The sequence below is a fragment of the Schistocerca nitens genome, chromosome 9 (genome assembly GCF_023898315.1).
Source record: "Schistocerca nitens isolate TAMUIC-IGC-003100 chromosome 9, iqSchNite1.1, whole genome shotgun sequence".
Lineage (NCBI taxonomy): Eukaryota > Metazoa > Arthropoda > Insecta > Orthoptera > Acrididae > Schistocerca > Schistocerca nitens.
This window is the reverse complement of record NC_064622.1, coordinates 61,341,438-61,363,242: the sequence shown is the minus strand read 5'-3', so window position 1 is coordinate 61,363,242 and position 21,805 is coordinate 61,341,438. Positions and strand designations below refer to the sequence as shown.

The 21,805-nt window shown below is 39.9% G+C and overlaps 1 protein-coding gene across 1 annotated transcript in view; it reads left to right on the top strand.

The window, feature by feature from the left end:
- Positions 1-21,805, top strand: part of LOC126204000 (phenoloxidase 2-like) — a 274,659-nt gene that overhangs the window by 242,544 nt on the left and 10,310 nt on the right. Inside the window, exon 12 of the mRNA XM_049938431.1 lies at positions 297-523. Coding sequence (XP_049794388.1) covers positions 297-523 — 227 coding nt within the window. The remainder of the gene's footprint in view (positions 1-296; positions 524-21,805) is intronic.

The window sequence follows — 21,805 nt, the reverse complement described above, 5'->3', positions numbered from 1 at the left end:
GAATGTGTGTTCATATTTATGAACTCCACACATCAGACCATTATAGGTGAGTGGTTGCCTTTACCTTATTGTACATATAATAGGATATTTCTGCTTGACAATAATGTTTCACCTTGCCTCCATATTTGTCACGAACAGTAACGTCTTTATAACAGTTCAGTAGGTGCACCTGATGCCACTTTTGCACCTGACAGTTTCTCCCCTTTAAGAATAATGTAATGAGTTCCTCTTATAGACTATTCTTCATTTATGTGATGTTTATTATTCCACTGGTGTTAACTGTAATTCTATTGTAGTGAACAGTGGGCGAAGCACCTTTCAGCGTCGCTCTGATGCATCATCAGTAACAATACCATTTGAACGAACATTCCGCAACCTTACTGGAATTGGATCATCACAGCAACAGGCACCATACACCTACTGTGGATGTGGGTGGCCACAGCATATGCTGATACCCAAGGGCCAACCTGAAGGCTTCCCTGCGGAATATTTTGTTATGGTGTCTGATGGTAGTCAAGACAGGGTAAGTCCAATTTTATAACCAGCTTCCAACATATTCAAAAAAATCATTTTAAATACAGAACACACTAAAAATGATTTGAAAAGCAATAGAGGTAGTTGCACAACAATAATGTATCTTGCATTTGGTTCCTTTTCTGTTCTGCCCACTGGGGACAGACAAGGTAAATAATTATATTTTAGATGGGGTTGGAACATACAAGCAAAGAAACTTAGTGATCAAATCAATAATGAGTTATCACTGAGATACAGAATCAAAACATAAATGAGGAATCTAATGTCTCCAAGGAAGGTCTTATTTAAATATGGAATTAGGCTGAAGGTAGACAAGCCACAAAAGAAAAGAAATGACTATTGCAGAATAAAATATTACCCACATTTTAATATAACAATAGAAATTGGCAGAGAAGACAGACTAGAAATGAGAAAGACAAATATGGAAAGAATGTGGGCAGAGGCAAGCTTCATACTGGCCACACCACATGAAACAGCTAAGGAAAGAATGGAATGATAAACATTTTAAGGGACCACAAAGCAGACAGAAAAATGCAAATGCTGTGGAATGCAAGGAAAAGGGAAGTGATAATCAAAAAGAGATGGCAGAAGATTTTGTTGTTCAGAAAATATTACATGCTCTGAACAGAGTATGAATCAATATCAGATGTTACTAGCCAAGAATTTCTTGTTTTCTTTCACTCAGCAATTTAAGTACTATACACCTATTGTATTTAGTTGGTTGCTTTGAATAATTTAGCTGATTTCTGTATTAAAATAATTTACTATCCTCATTTTGGCTTCATCCAACATAGTGTATCTGCCACGCAAGTTACCACTGTGGAAAAACACTGTACTTCAACCTCAAAGGGCTGCAGTTCAAATTCTGATCTGAGATTTAGGTTTGAGTGTGGCATCAGTCACGGTGGATGCCATTCACACCACATACAGGTATATGGAGTATGCATCCATAATGAGTAACCGCACTGATCCCAAGAATGGGCGCACAAATTTGAGATGGAAGCAGTTGTGGGTCAGGGACCAAATGATCACAGCGGGCTGGTTGGTGATGCACAGACACCGTGCACCCATGGACCAAGCATTTGATGCCAGAACAATACACTTGCTGGCGAGCCATCTTCTTCATACAGGGCATCCCCCAGTTCCGTGGTGTAGCAAGCATAGGACGCAGTGATGCAAATCGGATGGAATGATCACCCAATGGATGTCAGGCTCCGTGGGCAATAGAAGGACACCCACCACAACCAAGTGCCTGTGGGAGGGTGACACCAGGGGCTGAATTAAGTTTTCAACTAGTGAGTCAGACAGGTGGGCCGACCATGGGTCACATAGTGGAGAACCTGCCACACAATGGGGTCCCGGAGTATAGCAGAGGTGACATATGCAGCAGTGATGGGAAATCCATCCAGTGTATCTTGGTTGGCCGTATCAATGTGAAAGCAGAGGACTTCCTGCTGGTTGAACACAGGATCAGGGCCTGAGGGGAAATGTAACAAGCCATCGGCATTGGAGTGTTGAGAGATGGGCTTATATCGGATAATGTAAGTGTAATTGCATAAGAACAGTGCCCAGCACTGGAGACGCTGAGCAGTTCAATTGGGGAGGTGTGTGTGTGGGCAGAAGAGGGTGACCAAAGGCTTGTGATCAGTGAGGAGAGTGAACTTCATCCTGAACAGGTAGATGTGAAAATTTTGAATGCATTTACAATCGCCAGAGCCTCTTTCTCAATTTGAGAATAGTTCATCTGTGCTGGAGGTAGCAACTTGAACACATATGCAATGGGCTGTTCTGAGCCATCTGCATTTCTGTGAGCCAGGATTGCTCCAATACCATAGGCAGAAGCATTGGCCACCACAACCAAGAGGCAGTCCGGAGAGAAGGGTGTTGGCAAGGGGCAGACTTGGGCATAGTTTTCAGGCAGAGAAAAGCTTGATCACAGACAGGAGTCAGTTGAATGGCACCCCTTTGTGATGCAAGCGACTGAGGAGTTGTGCAACATCAGCAGCCTGTGGTAAGAACTTCAAGTAGTAGTTAACCTTGCCCAAAAAACCTGGAGGTCAGATAAATCCTTGGGGCTGGGAAGGGCATTGATGGCCACAAAATTGCAATCCGATGGATGAATGCCCTCTTTGCTGAGCCAGTGCCCCAGATATTCAACTCCAGTTGAAAGAAACTACACTTTTCTAGCCAACAGTGTAAGCCTGTGGCCTGCAGAGCATCAAATAAGGTACCGAGGTTTTGCAAATGCTTGTGGTGTGTACGGCTGGTGACCAAGATGTCATCAAGATAATTGACACAAGCCGGGATGGACTGTGTGAGCTGCTCCAGGTGCCTCTGGAAAATGGCCAGCACTGAGGAAATACCAAATGGAAGGCACTTGTATTTATATAATCCGAAAGGTGTGTTGATGGCCACAATGTTCTGGGATTCCTGATCTAAGGGTAATTGGTGGTAACCTTCCACCAGGTTGATCTTAGAGAAGCACTTGCCATGCGCAAGTTTGGCGAGGAGATCTTCCTGCCTGGGAATGGGGTAAGTTTCAACCAGGGACTGTGTATTGATTGTAACTCTGAAATACCCACATAGGTGAAGGGAGCCATTGGGTTTCCTGATTGCCATCAATGGGGTCACCCAAGCACTCGCCTTCATGGGCACGATGACGCCAGCAGCCTGCAGTCAGCTGAACTCTTGCTTGACTGCTGGATGTAAGGCCACAGGAATGGGTCGAGCCCGAAGAACTGCGGCTGAGTATCTGGCCAGTGAGCAATGTGCGCCTGGAAGTCTGAAGCACACCCTAAGTCAGACTGAAACAGAGAGGCATAGGCCAAACACAGATCATCAAGGTCTGGAAATGGAAGGCAGTGGAAATGACCTTCACTTCATCAGAAATTGAAAAGCCAAACAGTGTGAAAGTATCGAGTCCAAAAATGTTGGAAGCCATGGGGTGATCAACCACCAATAGGATCAGGAGCTCAGGAATATGTTTATAAGTGGCCAGGACCACAAACTGCCCACGGAGGGGAAGAGAACTGTCACTGCACGCAACCAATCACCGAGAGGTGGGAGCTTATCCCATTCCTTGTGAAAATAGTTCAGGAAATTCTTTAAGTAAGCTATCTACACTGTCTTGTGGTACCAATGTAGAGACCGACGATACATTGTCATGGATGCTAAGGCCAAACCAGTCAAAGACATCTAAAACAAAAATGTTCTCACTGTCTCTTAACTTAAGCACAGTAAAATTCACTGTCCTAGTGTGAGATTTGTAAGTGGAAGGCAAACTACGCTGTCCAAGCACTGGAATTTCCTGTCCACTGTAAGCAGTGAGGTGCTTGCTAGATTTAGAAAGGCATGGTGACCCTAACTGTCCATGCATGGCACGATTTAGCAAAGTTACTGAGTTACCTGTGTCTAACTGAAAGTTCACGCAATGCTCAGCAATTCATAATGTGACAAATAGTTTATTAGAACATTGTTGCACAGCACTAGGGCGAGTAGGAGGCACAACCTTAATCTTATTTTTGCCAAACCTGTTGTAGATTTGGAAAACATAATGTTCACTGCATGTGCACGAGCCTGTTTTTTTCTGGGAACGGGTAAAATTGGTGTATTTGTGCTGTTGCAAACAAATTACTTGGACATAGCCTTTTTTTCCAGACGTGTAAAAGGTTGCATTACGTGATGGGCAATCTTGTCTCTTATGGCAAGCAAAACATCTAGGGCAAGACTTCACTAAGTTCACCAGTTTGTTTACATGTTTACTTGGCTGTCTGCATGGCTGTGTATCCACTCACTGTTGTGGCTGCTTGGGGCAGTTACGAGCAAGGGGCGACTCAACCCGACAAACTGGGGCTTGGTCAAATTTGTCAACCGCTATGGCACCCGAATCATATTCTTCTAAGATTTGCAACACATGAGGAAGTGAAGGGTCAGAGTACTTTAGGATCTGTTCCCGTATGCTACTATTGGGACGCTGAATGTTATAGCATCCCTCATCATTAAGTCACTGTAAAAGTTGCCACAACTACACTTAAATTTATACTTCTGAGTCATGCTTGTTAGTTCTTATACCACTGACAGAATGTCTGTTCTGTCTTTTTCTGCAAACAAAAAAACTGATATCTGGCTGCAGCTGCTTGAACTTGCTGATCATAGTAGTGAGTTAATGCAGGGATTACTTCATCATAACAGAGTTCATCGGGAGATGCAGTTGGGAATAGTTTTTCTATTAACCTGAACACTGGGGACCCTGCATAGGAAGAAAATGTTGTAGCTTCACAGTACCTTGAATGTGATGAACTGCACAATGAGCTTGGAACTTTGTCGGGTATTCATGCCATTCCTCTTCTGTGTCATGAAATTGCTGGAATAGTGGTATGCTGGTTCGCGGCACTTGTTGGGTGTGTCAGTCAGTGGGCTTCTGTTATTGTGCCCCCGACACTGCTTGTGCAGCCAGATGTTGTAGTATCGTCATCAGCAAGGCAGCAATTTGTTGGTTCTGAAACTGAAAAGCTTGTGTTAGATCCATCACACTGGCCATCTGGCACTGAGGCGTGGGGGTGGGAGGTGGAGGGGGTGGTTTAGCCATGGTTTACGAAAATATGCTATAGCAAAAAAAAAAAGGCAAGCAAAGCCACTAAAAAGAGAAAGTTGATTAGTTCTGTGGCTCCCCTCCTGGAATACATGCACGAACACAAGAAAACTTTAGCAGACACTTGAATACGATCCCCCATTCAATCTGAAAAACAAGAGAAGCAAGCAATTCTTCGTCACTAAAGGATTCTTGTTGCCATCTTTTATGTCCTCTCACTTCTGTAGAGCTGTACTATGGGAAGCAAGGAGAGGATGTTGTTTGGTAACCAGTATCCTCTTTCTATAACACAAACTGCATGCATAGATTAGCTGGGTTCTTTATTCATAAGAATAGAAAGTTACTAATCTCAAGATTGTCGTTGTGGTACAAGCTCTCTGTAATAGTCCATATTAACCTCACTGCTGGTGAAGTGCAAAGTCTGCTTTGTTCACTATTAGGGTTGTTATGTGCTGTCTGTCTCTGAGTTAGCGGCGGAGCTAACTGACACTGTGATTCCCACTGGGCTGCGTCTGATGACACTGGAACTTACTCATGTGACAGACTTGCCGTCCGGTCCGCGGCAACAATCCTAAATACTGGTAGCTGAGAGGGGGTTGGTGGTGCGTTTCCTGTGAGTCTGTTGTAGGCCTCTATCTATCGTCTTGCAACCTCTTTGCCAAATGGTGTGCTGGCACCAGCTTACGCCATCACAGTTCCGACCATGATCCCAACTTGATCCACCACCACTATCTCAAAATCATCCCTTACAAGCCTTCCACGATTTCCTCACACCCAGCATTGCTTCACAAGCTACAACATGACCCTAACCTGTCCTTTGCAGAACTCCAGGCTCTATGTTCCCTAAAAGCTGATGACTCCAGCATTATCCTCCCAGCAGACAAAGGATCTACCACTGTGGTACTTGACTGACAGGAGTATGTTAGAGAATGTCTACGTCAGCTCTCTGATATCTCTACATACAATGTCTGTCATCAACATCGCATTCCTGTAATTCAAACTGGCCTGCAGTTCATCCTAAAAACCTCAAGCCTCTAATAAGGACTTACACCTCAATCCATAGAACTAATTACACCACCAAGACAACACCCCCCCCCCCCCACACGCACACACACACCTTTTACTTTAATCCTAAAATCCACAAACCCAATCATCCTGGCCATTCTATAGTTGGTGGATTCAAAGCACCCACTGAACTTATATCTGCCTTCATTGATCAACACCTGCAACCCATAGTACAAACACTTCTCTCCTATATTAATGATACCAACCATTTCCTATATCATCTGAAATCCATGCCCATTCTACTCCCACTTTCACTTGACGCCACTCTATACCAACATCTCCCATGTACATGGTCTGTCTGCTGCTGAACATTTCCTCAGTCAACATCCACCTGATTCCAAGTATGACATCCTCCTTGCTCACCATAACCAACTTTATACTTACCAACAATTACTTCACCTTTGATGGGCAGACATAAAAACAGATCAGGGATGCGACCATGGGACCCAAGGTGGCTCCTTACTTTGCCAACCTTTTCATAGGTCACTTGGAGGGGGCTTTTGTGGGATCCGTAAGCCTTCATTACTTGGTTTGGTTTAGATACATTGGTAACATCTTTGCCATATAGACTCATGGTGAAGCTGACCTGGAATCTCTAAATACCTTCTCCCAGTTAAATCTGACATGGCCCTATTCTGAATCCCACGTCAGTTTCCTTGATGTTGATCTCATCCTCACCAAAGGCCAGGTACACACTTCTGTCCACATCAAACCTACTGCAAGCAGCAGTACTTACACTTCAACAGTTGCCATCCTTTCCTAAACATTCCCCCCTATACAGCCTTGGCATTTGAGACAAACTTATTTGTTCAGACACAGACTCTTTACAGTAATACACTACCACTGTCACTTCAGCCTTCACTAGATGTAATCATCCCAACATCCTATTTCTAAAGCAGATTTTCTGTGCCATTTCATCCAATCCTGGTATTGCTGATCCATCCAAAAAACAATTTCAGAGCACATCATTTGTCACCCAGTAGTATACTGGTCTTGAATGTATTAATAAACTATTTCAATGAGGCCATGACTTACTACAATCATGCCCTCCTTCACTCCATTTTAGTTTTCTACAGCTTTCATTTTTTGACATGTCTCTTTTTCGCTGTCCCACATCTGTTACATACACTCAGCTTTTCACTCATATCAACTTGTGATGATGTAATTGCTGTTTTGCACATTACCCTGTCTTCCACCTTTAAGCTCTCAGGTTTTCAAATCTCGTCCGTTGCAGTCCTCAACAGTCAGTCTTTCCTTCTCATCCCGTCCAGTAAATCTGCCCTGACCCGGGGTTCCGGGTGACTTTTCTCAACTGTACCCCTTTCCCTAAACCTCTTTAGTCCTTTTCCTTCACCCCTCTTCCTCTCCCTTCAACAGTTCTGCCAGAAGAAGGCACCACAGCTCTGAGAGCTTATAAAAGTTAAATCCTTTTGTGTGTGTGTTCCCCTGCTACCGCTTGGTGAGTAGATTTTGTATCTGTCCGTTTACATTATTTTTTAGCATGTGTGGTATTTCGCCATACTGGTGTTGCATATTCTGCTGCAGAGAAGCATAATGCAAGGGCAGATGTACAGAGCACATTTGACTGTGAGCCCCAGCTTGTGCTAGTAAGTTTACAGATGACATTGTTGCAGGCACACTTTTTGCTTTGTTTCTTGGCAATGGCCTTTGAATGAGAGACCAACATCCAACTTCACTACCAGCTATTTTGGAGTATCATAGTGGGATTGTTGCTGCCCTTTCCAGATAATATTTAACTTTCTCCTGGCTTCATGGTTTCTCAGATGAAAGCCACAGACCTGCATCTTTCTGGGATTTAGCTTTAGGTGGTTATCATCATAGTACTTGGCAAAATCTTCAAGGACTACTGTCATCTTCATCTCTGTTTCCTCAAAAGTTTTGCCTTGAGCTGCAGTTGCTGTGTCATCTGCATAAATAAATGTTCTTCTTCCATGATTTATTGGTTGGTCATGAGTGTAGATGTTGTATAGTGGGAATGCCAGTACATTACCCTGAGGAAGACCATTCTTCAAGGTCCTATACCAGCTCTTCTTAATATGCAGAGTGACAAAAGAACATACCATACTCTGAATAAATTGTAGTAACAGTAGTCTTTTTTTAATATACCTTTATAATCATATTTTAGTGGTTGATGGTGTCGTGCACTACTGACACTTCAATGAATATCACTCCTGTAACTTGTCCTCTTTCATATCCATCTTCTATGCACAGAATCATATTAAGGTCCACAGCATGACTTTCCTGGGTGTAAACCTAACTGATCACTTATTAGGTTTTTGTCAACATGTGAGATGCAGTTAAAGATCACCCTTCCCAAGACAAAGATTGAATATATATAATTTAATGAGTAAAAAGAACAACTCACTCAATATTTGAGACACTGAATCTTCAATAAGCTTTCAAATGAATTCTTCTTCAGAGACACAGAGTACCCATACACATACACATACAGGCATGTGAACACATGAAGCTGATTGGCTACATTGTGCCTGCTGAATACATTGTTCTGACACTGAAGTACAGTTTGGAGCGAGTAGCTGTGTAGGATGGAGTAAGGTGGGGCTATCATAATTGTTCTTATACCACTCCCCATGACAGTATTACTTTTCTTCTTCTTTGACCTCTGTTTTGTTACTAACACATAACAATAGTTACATGAAATAACCAGTTTTTTATTTAAGCAAGATTGCAATAAAATTTGACAGTAAAGACAGTCAAGCATGTTAGCTTACAGCCAAAAAGACCTTCTGAATTAGACAACGTAGTCACACACACACACACACACACACACACACACACACAAAACACAAACCACATATGCAGACCACTGTCTCTGGCCCCTGAGGCCTTGGCAGCCAGAGACAGTGGTCATGTGTGTGTGTGTGTGTGTGTGTGCGTGTGTGTGTGTGTGTGTGTGTGTGTGTGTGTGTGTGTTTTGTCTAATTCAAAATATTATTTTTTTGGCCAAATGCTAACTTGATTACCATCTTTTCATTGTGCCTATCTGTGACTCACCATCTCAGCTATGTGGTGAGTAGCAATCTATCCTTTCCATTATATCGTTATTTTATCACTATTCCTTCCTGGATTTTCAATTGTTACATTGAAATTTGTTGTTCACATGATCATTTTTAAGTTACTGGTGTTAAGGGTACATTTGGTTCTTATGTACATTTTCTTTAAAGAAATATTAGTGATGTACTACATATTGCACACCAAGTGCACAAAAGTTATCAGTGTTGCAAAACATTGTTTCTAGATTGTTATGGCTCATTTAGAAACAGTCATTCTCCTCTTTTTAACAAACATTTTACTTTTTTCGAAAACTTTGTCTTTCAAAAGCTATTTGTATTAAAACTTTTTGTGTTCTGGAATGTTTCAATCTTAAAATCTATTTATTTTCATAATTCAGTACCATAGTTTGTACCTCTGATTTTTCTATCTCATAAAAATAATTTGTTTGTATGTTAATTATTCCATGTAGAAAATTTCACTTTCTCAAAAATTTTCATTGTAGTTTGGGAAATCCCTTTCACTTTAAACTGCTTTCCCATAAAACAGTGTTGATAACTTTGCCATTGTCTAAATATACAGCTACTAGTTAAACATACTCACTTAAATGCCTGTTGTATCTCTGTCTCTTTTTAATTTTCCTGTTTGTTGTGTTAATATCAAGCAAGTAATAAGCATACATTTTATACCATTTTATAATTTTCTATAATTCATGCATCTGTGAATAGGAATCACACAGATTTATACATCCTGACCACTGGACAGTTAAAATATTCAATTATTGAGTGTGAGTCAGTTAGTGCCCAGTTGTCAGGATGTATAAAACTATGTGAGTCAGTGAGCACTGAACTATTCAAATGTAAAGATACTAAGTCAGTCATTGCCTGGGAGTGAAGCTATAAGCATCAGGCAGTTTTCAGAAAGTCAGAAGCCAGCATTCCCTGCCCAGTCATGTTACCACATTAGCTGTGCTACCATTTAAAGAACTGTATGAAGCCACTCAGGTTTTGTGAAGTGCTGACCTTCGATGTTTTAACTGTTAAAAGTGCTCAGTACAACTTTGTCACCATAGTTTTAAAGCAATAAATGCAGTGACTGAAAGAAGTGAACTTGACTTTTATGATATTAAGTCATTATGGGCCTGTTGACTGCCTAAAGAAGGTTTTTGGAGGTGAACATCAACACGAGTCATAAGGCAATGTACAAGTTCAGAAACTTTAGAAGGTAAGGGAGGAAAAGAGGCAAGGAGCACAGTGGAGGATTCGGAAAGGGTGGCTGGCAGCTGGGAGAGAGAGGCAACAGATTCACTGGATAGAAGGGTGGCACTAGTGAGCTCACTCTGGCTGCAAACAGGGGCAGTTTTGCACATCCTACAGCCTTAAGGGGTGTATTTTGAGTGCCAAATAGAACAGAGGAGAGGGAAACTGTGGGTGTGAGGAAGAGCATGTGAGTGCAAGATTAGTGGAGGTTAAAGTCATAGTGCAGTTATGGAGGTGGGTGTGAGGTAAGAGGGTGAGACCAGAAGGATTACAGAATCTAAGGACATGTTGCAAGAACAATTTATATCCTCATTATTCAGAGAAAGTGGTGTTGGGGGGAGGGGGGGGGGTGCAGTGTGCTCAGCAGTATATTTTGCCACTGGGTGATCAACTCTTCTGCACTAGGCTACTGCATTGTGACTGTTCATTCGGGTCAATGCCAGGTTGGCAGTCATGCTCTCATGAAATGCTGTGCATATATTACAGCGATATGACTACTGTAACAAGTGACTCTGCCTTTGATAGGGTAGGTTAAATCTGTAATGGGTCTATGTTTGGTGCTTAGTCACTAACTTAGCTTATATTAAGACTGTATTTCCATCACTTCCTACAGAGTGGAGCAGAGTCTTGGTAAGGCATTGGGCTCACATTCAGAAGGATGACTTTAAAAATTCTTCTTCTTGGCATCCAGATTTAGATTTCTCTTGCTTTCCCTAGTCTGCTTACTGTAATGCTCGGGCGATCCCCATGAAGAGGACAAGACTGGTTGCCATCTCCAGCTTTTCTCAGTCCAAGCTTGTGCTCCATCTGTAATGAACTTATTGTCAGAGGGATTTATGTATTTATTTGTCATCAGTCTTCTCACCGGTTTGATGCAGCCCACAACAAATTCCTCTGCTGTGCCAACCTCATCATCTCAGAGTAGCACTAGCCACCTGTGTCCTCAATTATTTGCTGGATGTATTCCAGTCTCTGTCTTCCTCTACAGTTCTGCCCTCTTTAGTTCCCTCTAGTACCATGGAAGTCATTTCCTCATGTCTTAGCAGATGTCCCATCATCATGTCCCTTCTCTTTATCAGTGTTTTTCCACATATTCCTTTCCTCTGCGATTCTGCGCAGAACCTCCCCATTCCTTACCTTATCAGTCCACCTAATTTTCAACATTCATCTGTAGCACCACATTTCAAGTGCTTCAATTCTCTTTTGTTCCTGTTTTCCCATAGTCCATGTTTCATTACCATACAATGCTGTACTCCAGACATGCATTCTCAGAAATTTCTTCCTCAATTTAAGGCCTATGTTTGATACTAGTAGACTTCTCTTGGCCAGGAATGCCCTTTTTGCCTTTGCTAGTCTGCTTTTGATGTCCTCCTTACTCTGTCCATCATTGGTTATTTTACTGCCTAGGTAGCTGAATTCCTCAACTTCATCTACTTCATGACCATCAATCCTGATGTTAAGTTTCTCACTGTTCTCATTTCTGCTACTGCTCGTTACTTTTGACTTTCTTCTATTTACTCTCAGTCAACATCCTTTACTCATTAGATTGGTCATTCTGTTCAGGAGATCATGTAATTCTTCTCCACTTTCACTCAGGATAACAATGTCATCAGTGAATCATATTGATATCCTTTCACCTTGAATTTTAATTCCATGAACCTTTCTTTTATTTCTATTATTCCTTCTTTGATGTACAGATAGAGCAGTAGGGGGGAAAGACTACATCCCTCTCTTACATCCTTTTTAATCTGAGTACTTTGTTCTTGGTCATCCACTCTTGGCTCTTGTACATATTGTATATTACCCATCTCTCACTATAGCTTACATCCACAGCTCGTGGTCGTGCGGTAGCGTTCTCGCTTCCCACGCCCAGGTTCCCGGGTTCGATTCCCGGCGGGGTCAGGGATTTTCTCTGCCTCGTCATGACTGGGTGTTGTGTGATGTCCTTAGGTTAGTTAGGTTTAAGTAGTTCTAAGTTCTAGGGGACTGATGACCATAGATGTTAAGTCCCATAGTGCTCAGAGCCATTTGAACCATCACTATAGCTTACCCCTGTTTTTTCAGAATTTCCAACATCTTGCACGATTTTACATTGTCAAACGATTTTTCCAGGTTGACAAATCCCATGAAAGTGTCTTGATTTTTCTTTAGTCTTGCTTTCATTATCAACCACAATGTCAGAATTGCCTCTCTCGTGCCTTTACCTTTTCTAAAGCCAAACTGATCGTCATCTAGCACATCCTCAATTTTCTTTTCCATTCTTCTGTATACTATTCTTGTCACCAACTTGGATGCAAGAGCTGTTAAGCTGATTGTGCGATAATTCTTGCACATCTCAGCTTTTGCAGTCTTCAGAATTGTGTGGATGATATTTTTCTGAAAGTCAGATGGTATGTCGCCAGAGTCATAAATTCTACACACCAACATGAATAAAGATTTTGTTGCCACTTCCCCCAATGATTTTAGAAATTCTGAAGGAATGATACCTATCCCTTCTGCCTTATTTGATCGTAAGTCCTCCAAAGCTCTTTTAAATTCTGATTCTAATACTGGATCCCCTATCTCTTCTAAATTGACTCCTGTTTCCTCTTCTATTACATCATACAAATCTTCCCCCTCATAGAGGCTTGCAGTGTATTCTTTCCACCTATCCACTCACTCCTCTGCATTTAGCAATAGAATTCCTGTTGTACTCTTATTATTACCAAGGAAGGTTGTTTTGACTTTCCTGTATGCTGACTCTTTCCTTCCGACAATCACTTCTTTTTCGATTTCTTCACACTTTTCCTGCAGCCATTTCATCTTAGCTTCCATGCACTTCCTATTTATTTCATTCCTCAGCAACATGTATTTCTGTACTCCTGAGTCTCCTGGAACATTTTTGTACTTCCTCCTTTCATCAATCAAATGAAGTATTTCTTCTGTTACCCATGGTTTCTACGCAGTTACCTTCTTTGTACCTACATTTTTCTTCCCAACTTCTGTGATGGCCCTTTTTAGAGACGTCCATTCCTTTTAAACTGTACTACCTACTGAGCTATTCCTTACTGCTGTATCTATAGCCTTAGAGAATTTTAAACATATCTTGTCAGTCCTTAGTACTTCCGTATCCCACTTCTTTGCATATTGATCCTTCTTGATTAATGTCCTAAACTTCAGCCACCTCTTCATCATTTATATATTGTGATTTGAGTCTATATCTGCTCCTGGGTGCACCTAACAATCCAGTATTTGATTTCAGAATCTCTGTCTGACCATGATGTAATGACTGAAATCTTCCCATATCGCTCAGCCTTTTCCAAGTATACCTCTTCCTCTTGTGATTCTTGAATAGAGTATTCCTTCCCCTACAGCTGCCTTCCAGTATCCCATGACTATTAGATTTTCCTCTTCCTTTATGTACTGTATTACCCTTTTAATATCCTTATATACATCATCTATCTCTTCATCTTCAGCTTGCGATGTCGGCATATGTATCTGAACTATCGTTGTCGGTGTTGGTTTGCTGTCGATCCTGATGAGAATAACCTTATCACTGAACTGTTCACACTAACACGCTCTCTGCCCTACCTTCCTATTCGTAATGAATCCTACTCCCACTATACCATTTTCTGCTGCTGTTGATATTACCCTATACTCATCTGACCAGAAATCCTTGTCTTCTTTCCATTTCACTTCACTGAACCCCACTATATCTAGATTGAGCCCACCAGTGCCATCAGAGGGATATTAAACCTTGATCCTCTTTGCTTCTCTTTCTTCCTTCTTCCTTGGCCTTGGTGTGAATCACTTTGTATTCTGAAGATGAAATTCATGATTGCCTCTATGTCAACCTATGCCTCTATGTCTAACCTAGATTACAGGGCATAAAAAGGGTTTCACATTCTGAGTCCCAATATTTGTGAACTTACTTTTTTTCTGTCTCTTGCTACAAGAATTTTATGAGAAGGTGTCATACAAGTATATGTTAGTATTGTGTTACTGCCATAACAAATCTTATGCCCCATGGACAATAATCAGTTGTATCTTTATTGCAACATTTTCTTTTTTTGTGATTTCTTTCTCAAATAGGAAAGGACATCATGCGGCTTCAACCCCATTGAATAAGATCTGACCCCTTATGCAGGGTGGAACTGCTAGGGACCATTCAAAACTGTTTGCTACTAGGGACCATTCAAAACTGTTTGATGAAATTTGAATATGATCTGAAGCAGCAGTGGGTGTTTTTCAGCCCATCCTGTTTCATGCCCTCCTTTGGGATGATCATTGGCGGGGAGGGGGGGGGGGGGCTGTGACATTGACATGTGAGAGAATCAAATAGCAAAGTGTCCCTCTAAGGTCCCCAAGTTCAAAAATACCCACTTTATCTTTGCTGAACAATTTAAAAAGGTGCAATCCTTGACCAACTCCTAGGCTCGTGCAGGCCAGCAACCCCTTTGGTGCCACTCAGATTACACAAGCCCACAAGTAGGTTCTAAAGCAGCAGCATGGTGCCACTCAGCTGAAGGCTAGACATATGGACAGGCCCACATGCTCACAATCCGACCACCACCCGACACAGAAGATGTCAGCCATCAGTTTTCTGGCTATCCACATGCAGCACCTAAGTAAAGCTGAAAACATAATATCTGAGCTCAAAAGACTGTGATCAAATTTCTTGGCCACTGGTTATAACCATAAATTGATACACTCAGCCTTGACAATGAACAAAAGAAGTCGAAATAGGCAAGAAATTCACAACTGCAGCGAGAAGCATGCTTATCATATATGAAGAATATCTCTTACCAGATTGGTAAACATGTTCAACCAGGTTGGGGTCCAGCCTGTCTTCCACAGCAGCCACAAGATCCAGGATTTGCTACACTCCACAGAGGATTGGGTAGATGCTATGCGCCCTGCAAGCATATGGAATTTGAGTACGGAGAAGTACACATCGGTGAGGTCTCAGTAGCAACACATGTACAGGAATACAAACATCACATTTGACTTGTGCAGTACAACAAATATGCAGTGGTTGAACACTAGAAAGACTGCAGCAAGGAAATAAAAATTTAATGAAACCTGCATACTTGTCAGTTATCTGGGGATGGTGATATGCCACAGCAGAGAAGCCATTAAAATACTAAAGCACCCTAATAACATGAATAGAGAGGATGGAGTCAGGCTTGCCCCACCCTGGCTGCCAGCCATGAGATCCCATCAGCCCGCACCAACAACACAATACGTGAGCGCTACCAGCTAGTAACTGCTAGTGTATGGTGCGTCCAGCTGGAGGAAAACAGGAATCCACACCTCATTATCCAGTGATTACCAATCATGGCACACAGTGTGAAGCAACAGACATGACTCTCTCCATGAGAGTAACCTATTACATTAAAGTTCCCATTCCTTCTGCCTTTAGAAATCGATCATTAACGATTTTTAAAATTATGATGTAATGTCATATCCAGTGAACACTCATGAAAAAATTTAAGTAACTCTGGACAGCAAGAACACACCAGTAGACCCAGAAGAAGGCCACTGTCATTGGAGCCAAAACATAGTTTCACAAATAATAGTTTTTTACAATATGGTGAGGTACGTATGCAGTATGTCAACTGTCTTTGGTTGCAGGATCCTACACAATTATATTTTTGTAAAAAAGTCAGAAATTATAATCCAGCATGCCAAAGAAGTTTGGAATGGACAAAGGAGAGATGGGCACTTTTCCAGGCAATAGCCTAATACTTAACATGCAGAAAAAGAAGAATGTGCACTTACCTCTCTTTGCCAAGAAACACTGGATGCATCAAAAGCCCTGCTGGCTTTGTGAACTAGCTGCTACAAGTGCTCTCTGATCATCACTCATCATAAAAACAAAAAATTATCAGGTGGACCATAGGAGAACAAATAGACGGTTTCCAGATGATTCATTCTTGTCCCTGCACCTTTTTAACACATTCACAATGGACTTCCAAAGTGCCTTAAACTCAAAGTAACTGTGGTGTAATACATTAATGATGTTGTATTTACACACTGCGTGACTTGCTAGCTGAGGTTTCACATAAAATTGCCCAGGCACTGCATAAATTATTTTCAAACTTGTAGATAGACTGACTAAGTATCTCTGGTTGAAAATCTTCTGTAGTCATATTTACTAGGTTATGGTTACCATAAATTCACACTTTGAAAGTAATGCCATATGAACTTACGTTCCAGACAATAGTCATACATATTAGTCAATTTAGTGTCAAGTTCTGATGGAATTTTAACATTAAATTTGTTACCTAAAAGCGCTAAAAAGTAGTAAATGTACTCCATTAATTTTCAGATATGCAGCCATACAAATTCCATCTCTACTACTAGTACAGAATATACAATTTGCATGGTTGCATGTCCAAAATTTAATGGAATATTCAGTATGACATGAACAACTGAAAATGCTTAGTAAATTTATTACTTTTGTTAATGGAAGTTGACTGGTGAGCAGACAAGATGGTCAGTGTAATGTTATACTGTAATTCATTAGGGTCTCATTTGCATTACACAAATCTGTACTTTTGGGTCCCTTTGTTTATTTTACATTATACTCCACACCATGGTTGGCCACATCTTGCAAAAGTTCAAGAGTACACAATGTGCTGCATGCATGTAGTCCAGGACTCTGTGTGTTTTGCCACCACTCAGATTTGCTAGGTCTGTCTCAAATTACGCTCAGTCTTTCTTAGAACTACTCGCTACAGTGCAACAGTCCATTTTTCAATGTGATGTGGCACTGTTTCTTCTGATGTTTGATATGCCAGTATTTCAGTATTTTCTTGGAACAACTTTCTTCACTTTGGTAGAAACATAATGGCAGCACTGCTTATCACTCACTATTTGGTCTTGGAATAAAAGGAAGCTCAAAGGCCCAATGGCTGTTTGCACAAAAAGAGACAATCTAGTGATCTATAACTGCAAGCCTTTAAAAATGAATGGGAATCATAGTTCTTTATCAAAGACAAAACTGAGAATTCTGAATATCTATCATGTAATAGCATAATTGATGGTCACTGCAAACTTACTATGGAATGGCATTACAACACTGTGTATAAATAATTTAAAGATTTAATTGATGATGGAAGAGCACAAAATTACAATGATGAACTGATAGTTTGTGCAGGATTCATTGTTTTGTACACCAGGAAGCAATTTGTGCTAAATTTACTGATTAAACTGGAGGGATGAAGAATAAATTTTCTGGAGTTGCGTACATTATTACACCATTAGTTTAAACAGTTTTTCATGGAATTGAATGAAGAGTATGGAGACATTATATATTACTGTGAAGTGTGTTGGTTAAGACAAGAGGAATGCCTGGAATGATTTTTCGATTTTAAGACATGCTACTGTTAAATTTCTGAAAGCAGAACCAAAATTAAGATATACGAAATGAGTTACACACATCTAATTTTTAGTGCACTCCACAGCACACTTGAACAACCTGTATGAGATGTTGCAAGGCAAGAAACAACTTATTTCTGATTTGGTGGAGAAAGTTGATGCCTTTAAAAAGGAAATGGCATTGTGTAAGGGATAACTTGCAAAGAATGCTGTCCATTATCCTATGTCCTGTGGTATTTGAAGAATTAATTGTGGTGTTGAAAGCATTATGGGAACACTTGCTTAAATTTTTTCAGGACACTGCCAGTCTCACATCTGTGTTTGAGCTATTTTTGAGACCATTTGCCTGTTAAGTTGAAAGTGCCCCTGTGCATTGTGCAGAAGGAACTGACATATCTGCAGTGTAATTTCTGGCTAAAAAGCAAACTGCTTTATGTTGAAATTGTGCAGAAGTCTTCCTCAACAAGAGTTTCCATGATCCATAATGAAGCTGCAGATGTGATATCAATGTTTCAGCCACCATGTGTGCGTGAAAGACTTTTTTTTGTATATGAGAAGAAATAAGTCACAATTAAGTGGCAAAAAATTTGAGTGACAAAAATCTGAAAAACTCTGTCCACCCGTGTGCTGGTAGTTTTTGCCAGATACAATTTTTATTATGTCTTAAGCAGACCAAAAATAGTTAAATAACAGTGAAGGTTGGTTTTTCTTGTGATCTGTGTTGATGGGATATACGAAATAAGAAGCCAAACCATTCAATGTTCCTTGTGTGACTGCATTGCTATCTAATGTGGCACATCTGCAGTTTACCTGTCTTCTTGCTCAGAAAGTGTGGCTTGGTATTGGGGGAAATGTTCAATCACACAAGAGTGATCCACATGCTTGCAACAGCTCAGCATGCATGCAGAGTTCTGGGCCATCCCAGCTCTATACTAATCTACAGCAGTAAACACCTTGCAAATGGATGTGAATGAACCACAACTTCATCTATGACATGAATACCACAATGAGCTTGTGTCAGAGCACAAGAGTCACATCTGCCCAGAAGCTACACTTTTTAATGCACGCTATCAGTGAACTGTATTTCAGCCTAAATCTTCGTAAACCTCATTTTTAGGGATAGACATATTCAGGGTGTCCCAGCAAACTATCTCTCTAAATTGAGAAGAATCAGGCCCCAGCGCCCCACTAAGCAAAGACAGATGCATTGATGCAAGGTTGCTTACTGACATCCTACAGACAAAAGAAAAGGAAAATTTGTCCTCCACCAGACATCATGATTTTAACAGCAGACCTGACAAACATCCTAAAGGATCTCAATAGACTTACTAACATGCAGAAGAACTGATGATCATGTTATTGGATTTCTGATCAGAGTTTACACTCCGGAAGCATTCATACAGCAGAAGTAATCACTCCATTGTACATAATGTAAAGAAGCTGCTATCCTTATTACACAAAAGTCAACATGAAATTAGCCTTTTCTGGATAAAGGAATAATGCAGTGTTAAGGGAACTGAAAAGGTTCTAGTTTTGGCTAAGGAGGCCACTCAAGTAATCATCATGGAATGCCAGTTGCTGATTTCCTGTGCAGAGTTAGAGCTTCAGCCGGTGGAGCGTAGAGCAGAAATGCCAGAGCCCTCCACAACTGATGGAAGAGCTTATATAAAAATGTACTCTTGGCAACCTCTAGTTTTCTGTTGAATACTGTTGGTCCTCTTGCCAGCTAAATGTTCCATAGAGAATTAAAAAAAAAGTTGCTGCTATCTCAGTTATATTAAATACTTCCTGTTTTTTATGTTCTACTGATACCTTCCCATTTACATGATTACATCAATTATTTCAAGGAAAATAGGTTCCTACATAAGTAACAACAGAAGCTGTAAGGGTACAAGGAGACAAGATGAACCTACCTGGAGATTAACATAGCCTCTTGGTAGTTGTGCCACTGATCCTTTAGCTGAAAATGTTTATGATAGGACTGTATCTCTTTACAAATAAATAGAGAAATCCAGTAGTTCTTTTCAAATGTTCATGTGAAATCACTTTGCATTTTTATTTACAGAGTTCAATTCCCATTGCTAAATACCAGGCCTCATTACAGATCAAAAATGATTATGCAGGTCTCCTTGTACTTACATTTGATGGATAACTTTAAATTATATTCTGCCAAAAGGAAGAGAATCATGAATTAACTGGCACATGAAGTAAGTTTTCCTGTAGTAGATCAACAAATTATCTACAGGGCACACGGAATGATGACAATAATAGTTCATTAAAGTACAGTGACATGTCTACAAATATTACTTATTATGTCTGTCACTGATTCTGATAGCCAGTGCTCGTACCTTGAATAATCCCAAGCCTAGTTCAAACAATAATACTAGAGCACACAGAGTAGAGATTACTGAAATCCTGGAGCAAGTTACATACTGACCAGGACTTAACTCCAAGAAAAATAGGAACATAACTATGGAACTGTGCACATTTTGTCCTTATGTAGATACATGCTAGAATATTATGTGATTTTGGTTATTTGATTATTATTTGAAATTGCCCTAGTTCAAATTATTGCTTCATAAATAGATTTAATACTTGCTGTCAGACTTTGTTTATCAAATTACCAATATCAGCAGTATCTGTTAAAGCATACAGAACCAATTTATGCTCACACTATGGGAATTCCTGACTTTTAGGTATAGCATCCATATTGATTATTAAAATTTGGAGATTAAAAATTAGACAATTCTTAATTATGGCAATTACATATTTGTTATTGGTGTCATTGGGTTTAGAAAATTTAGCCCATCAATGGTATATCAACAAATTCCAGAAATTTATTTTGGTTTGGCTCCAATATGTGCTGAAAGTATGGGGTGGCTGAAATCTTTAATTAATTATATCACATGATTTAATTAGGTTTGAGCTAAATAAACTTGTCTTTGAAATGAGCAAAAATTGGTCTAAAGTTTAGTGATAACGTACCTTTCTGGATCTATTTATCAGCATACTAGATTCTTATGGCTGGCTTCTAGATCAAAACTTTGAAATACATCATTTCCAGCAAAACTAAATAATAAAGAACATTCAGAACACTGAATTGCATAATCTGAATAAATAGATTTCTTAGGGTAATTAATTTACATTAGTTTATAAACTCATGTAATGTGTGCTCAGATAACTGATTCTATCATCAAAATTTTTGGGAAGAATAACAGCAAGAAAAGAAAAAAAACTAGTATAGTATGTAGCTATTGTAGTTAGGTGTATAAAGGCACAAATTTCAATAATTTTAAGTAAGTTTCTGAATGTGCTGGTCATCTATTTACATTTTTATACAAAAATAGAAAAAAATTATAGAAGTCAATCTTTCTTTTTGTTGAATATTATCAAAATTTAGTAAAAATGAAATTTGAAAGAATTGCAAAATTCAAATTACTGTATACCTTAACTTATTATCAGCCAGTGATCATTAATGAGATTGAAATTATTAACAAACAGGATTAACTTCTTCAATATGAGAAAAAAATTTTACGTCACCATGAGAGCCACTTTTTGCTGTCCATTTTCCACCACTTCACCTTTTTTGCACTTATCACAGTATAAACTCATGGTCACATGAAATACAAAATAACCCTAATCAGTTTCTTATAAAAAGAAATCATAAATTCACACAATTTAACTTACACATATCATCGCAAGCATAAATACACATATAAACCTTTTATCAGCTTTTTTTTCAATAATAATTGTATAAACTGTTGGATGGTTTGGAAGCTTTCCCTATTTTACCCTCAGGACTCAAATGTTCCTTTAATTTAAATCTTATTCACAAATCATCCTCTGCGCAGTGTCAGTAAGCTCAGTTTTGTGTCATGCAATTTGTAAACTTATATAACTCAGACCCTTTGTCTTTGCCTGTTTTCACATTATCTTTGTAGACATAACATAGAAATTTTCA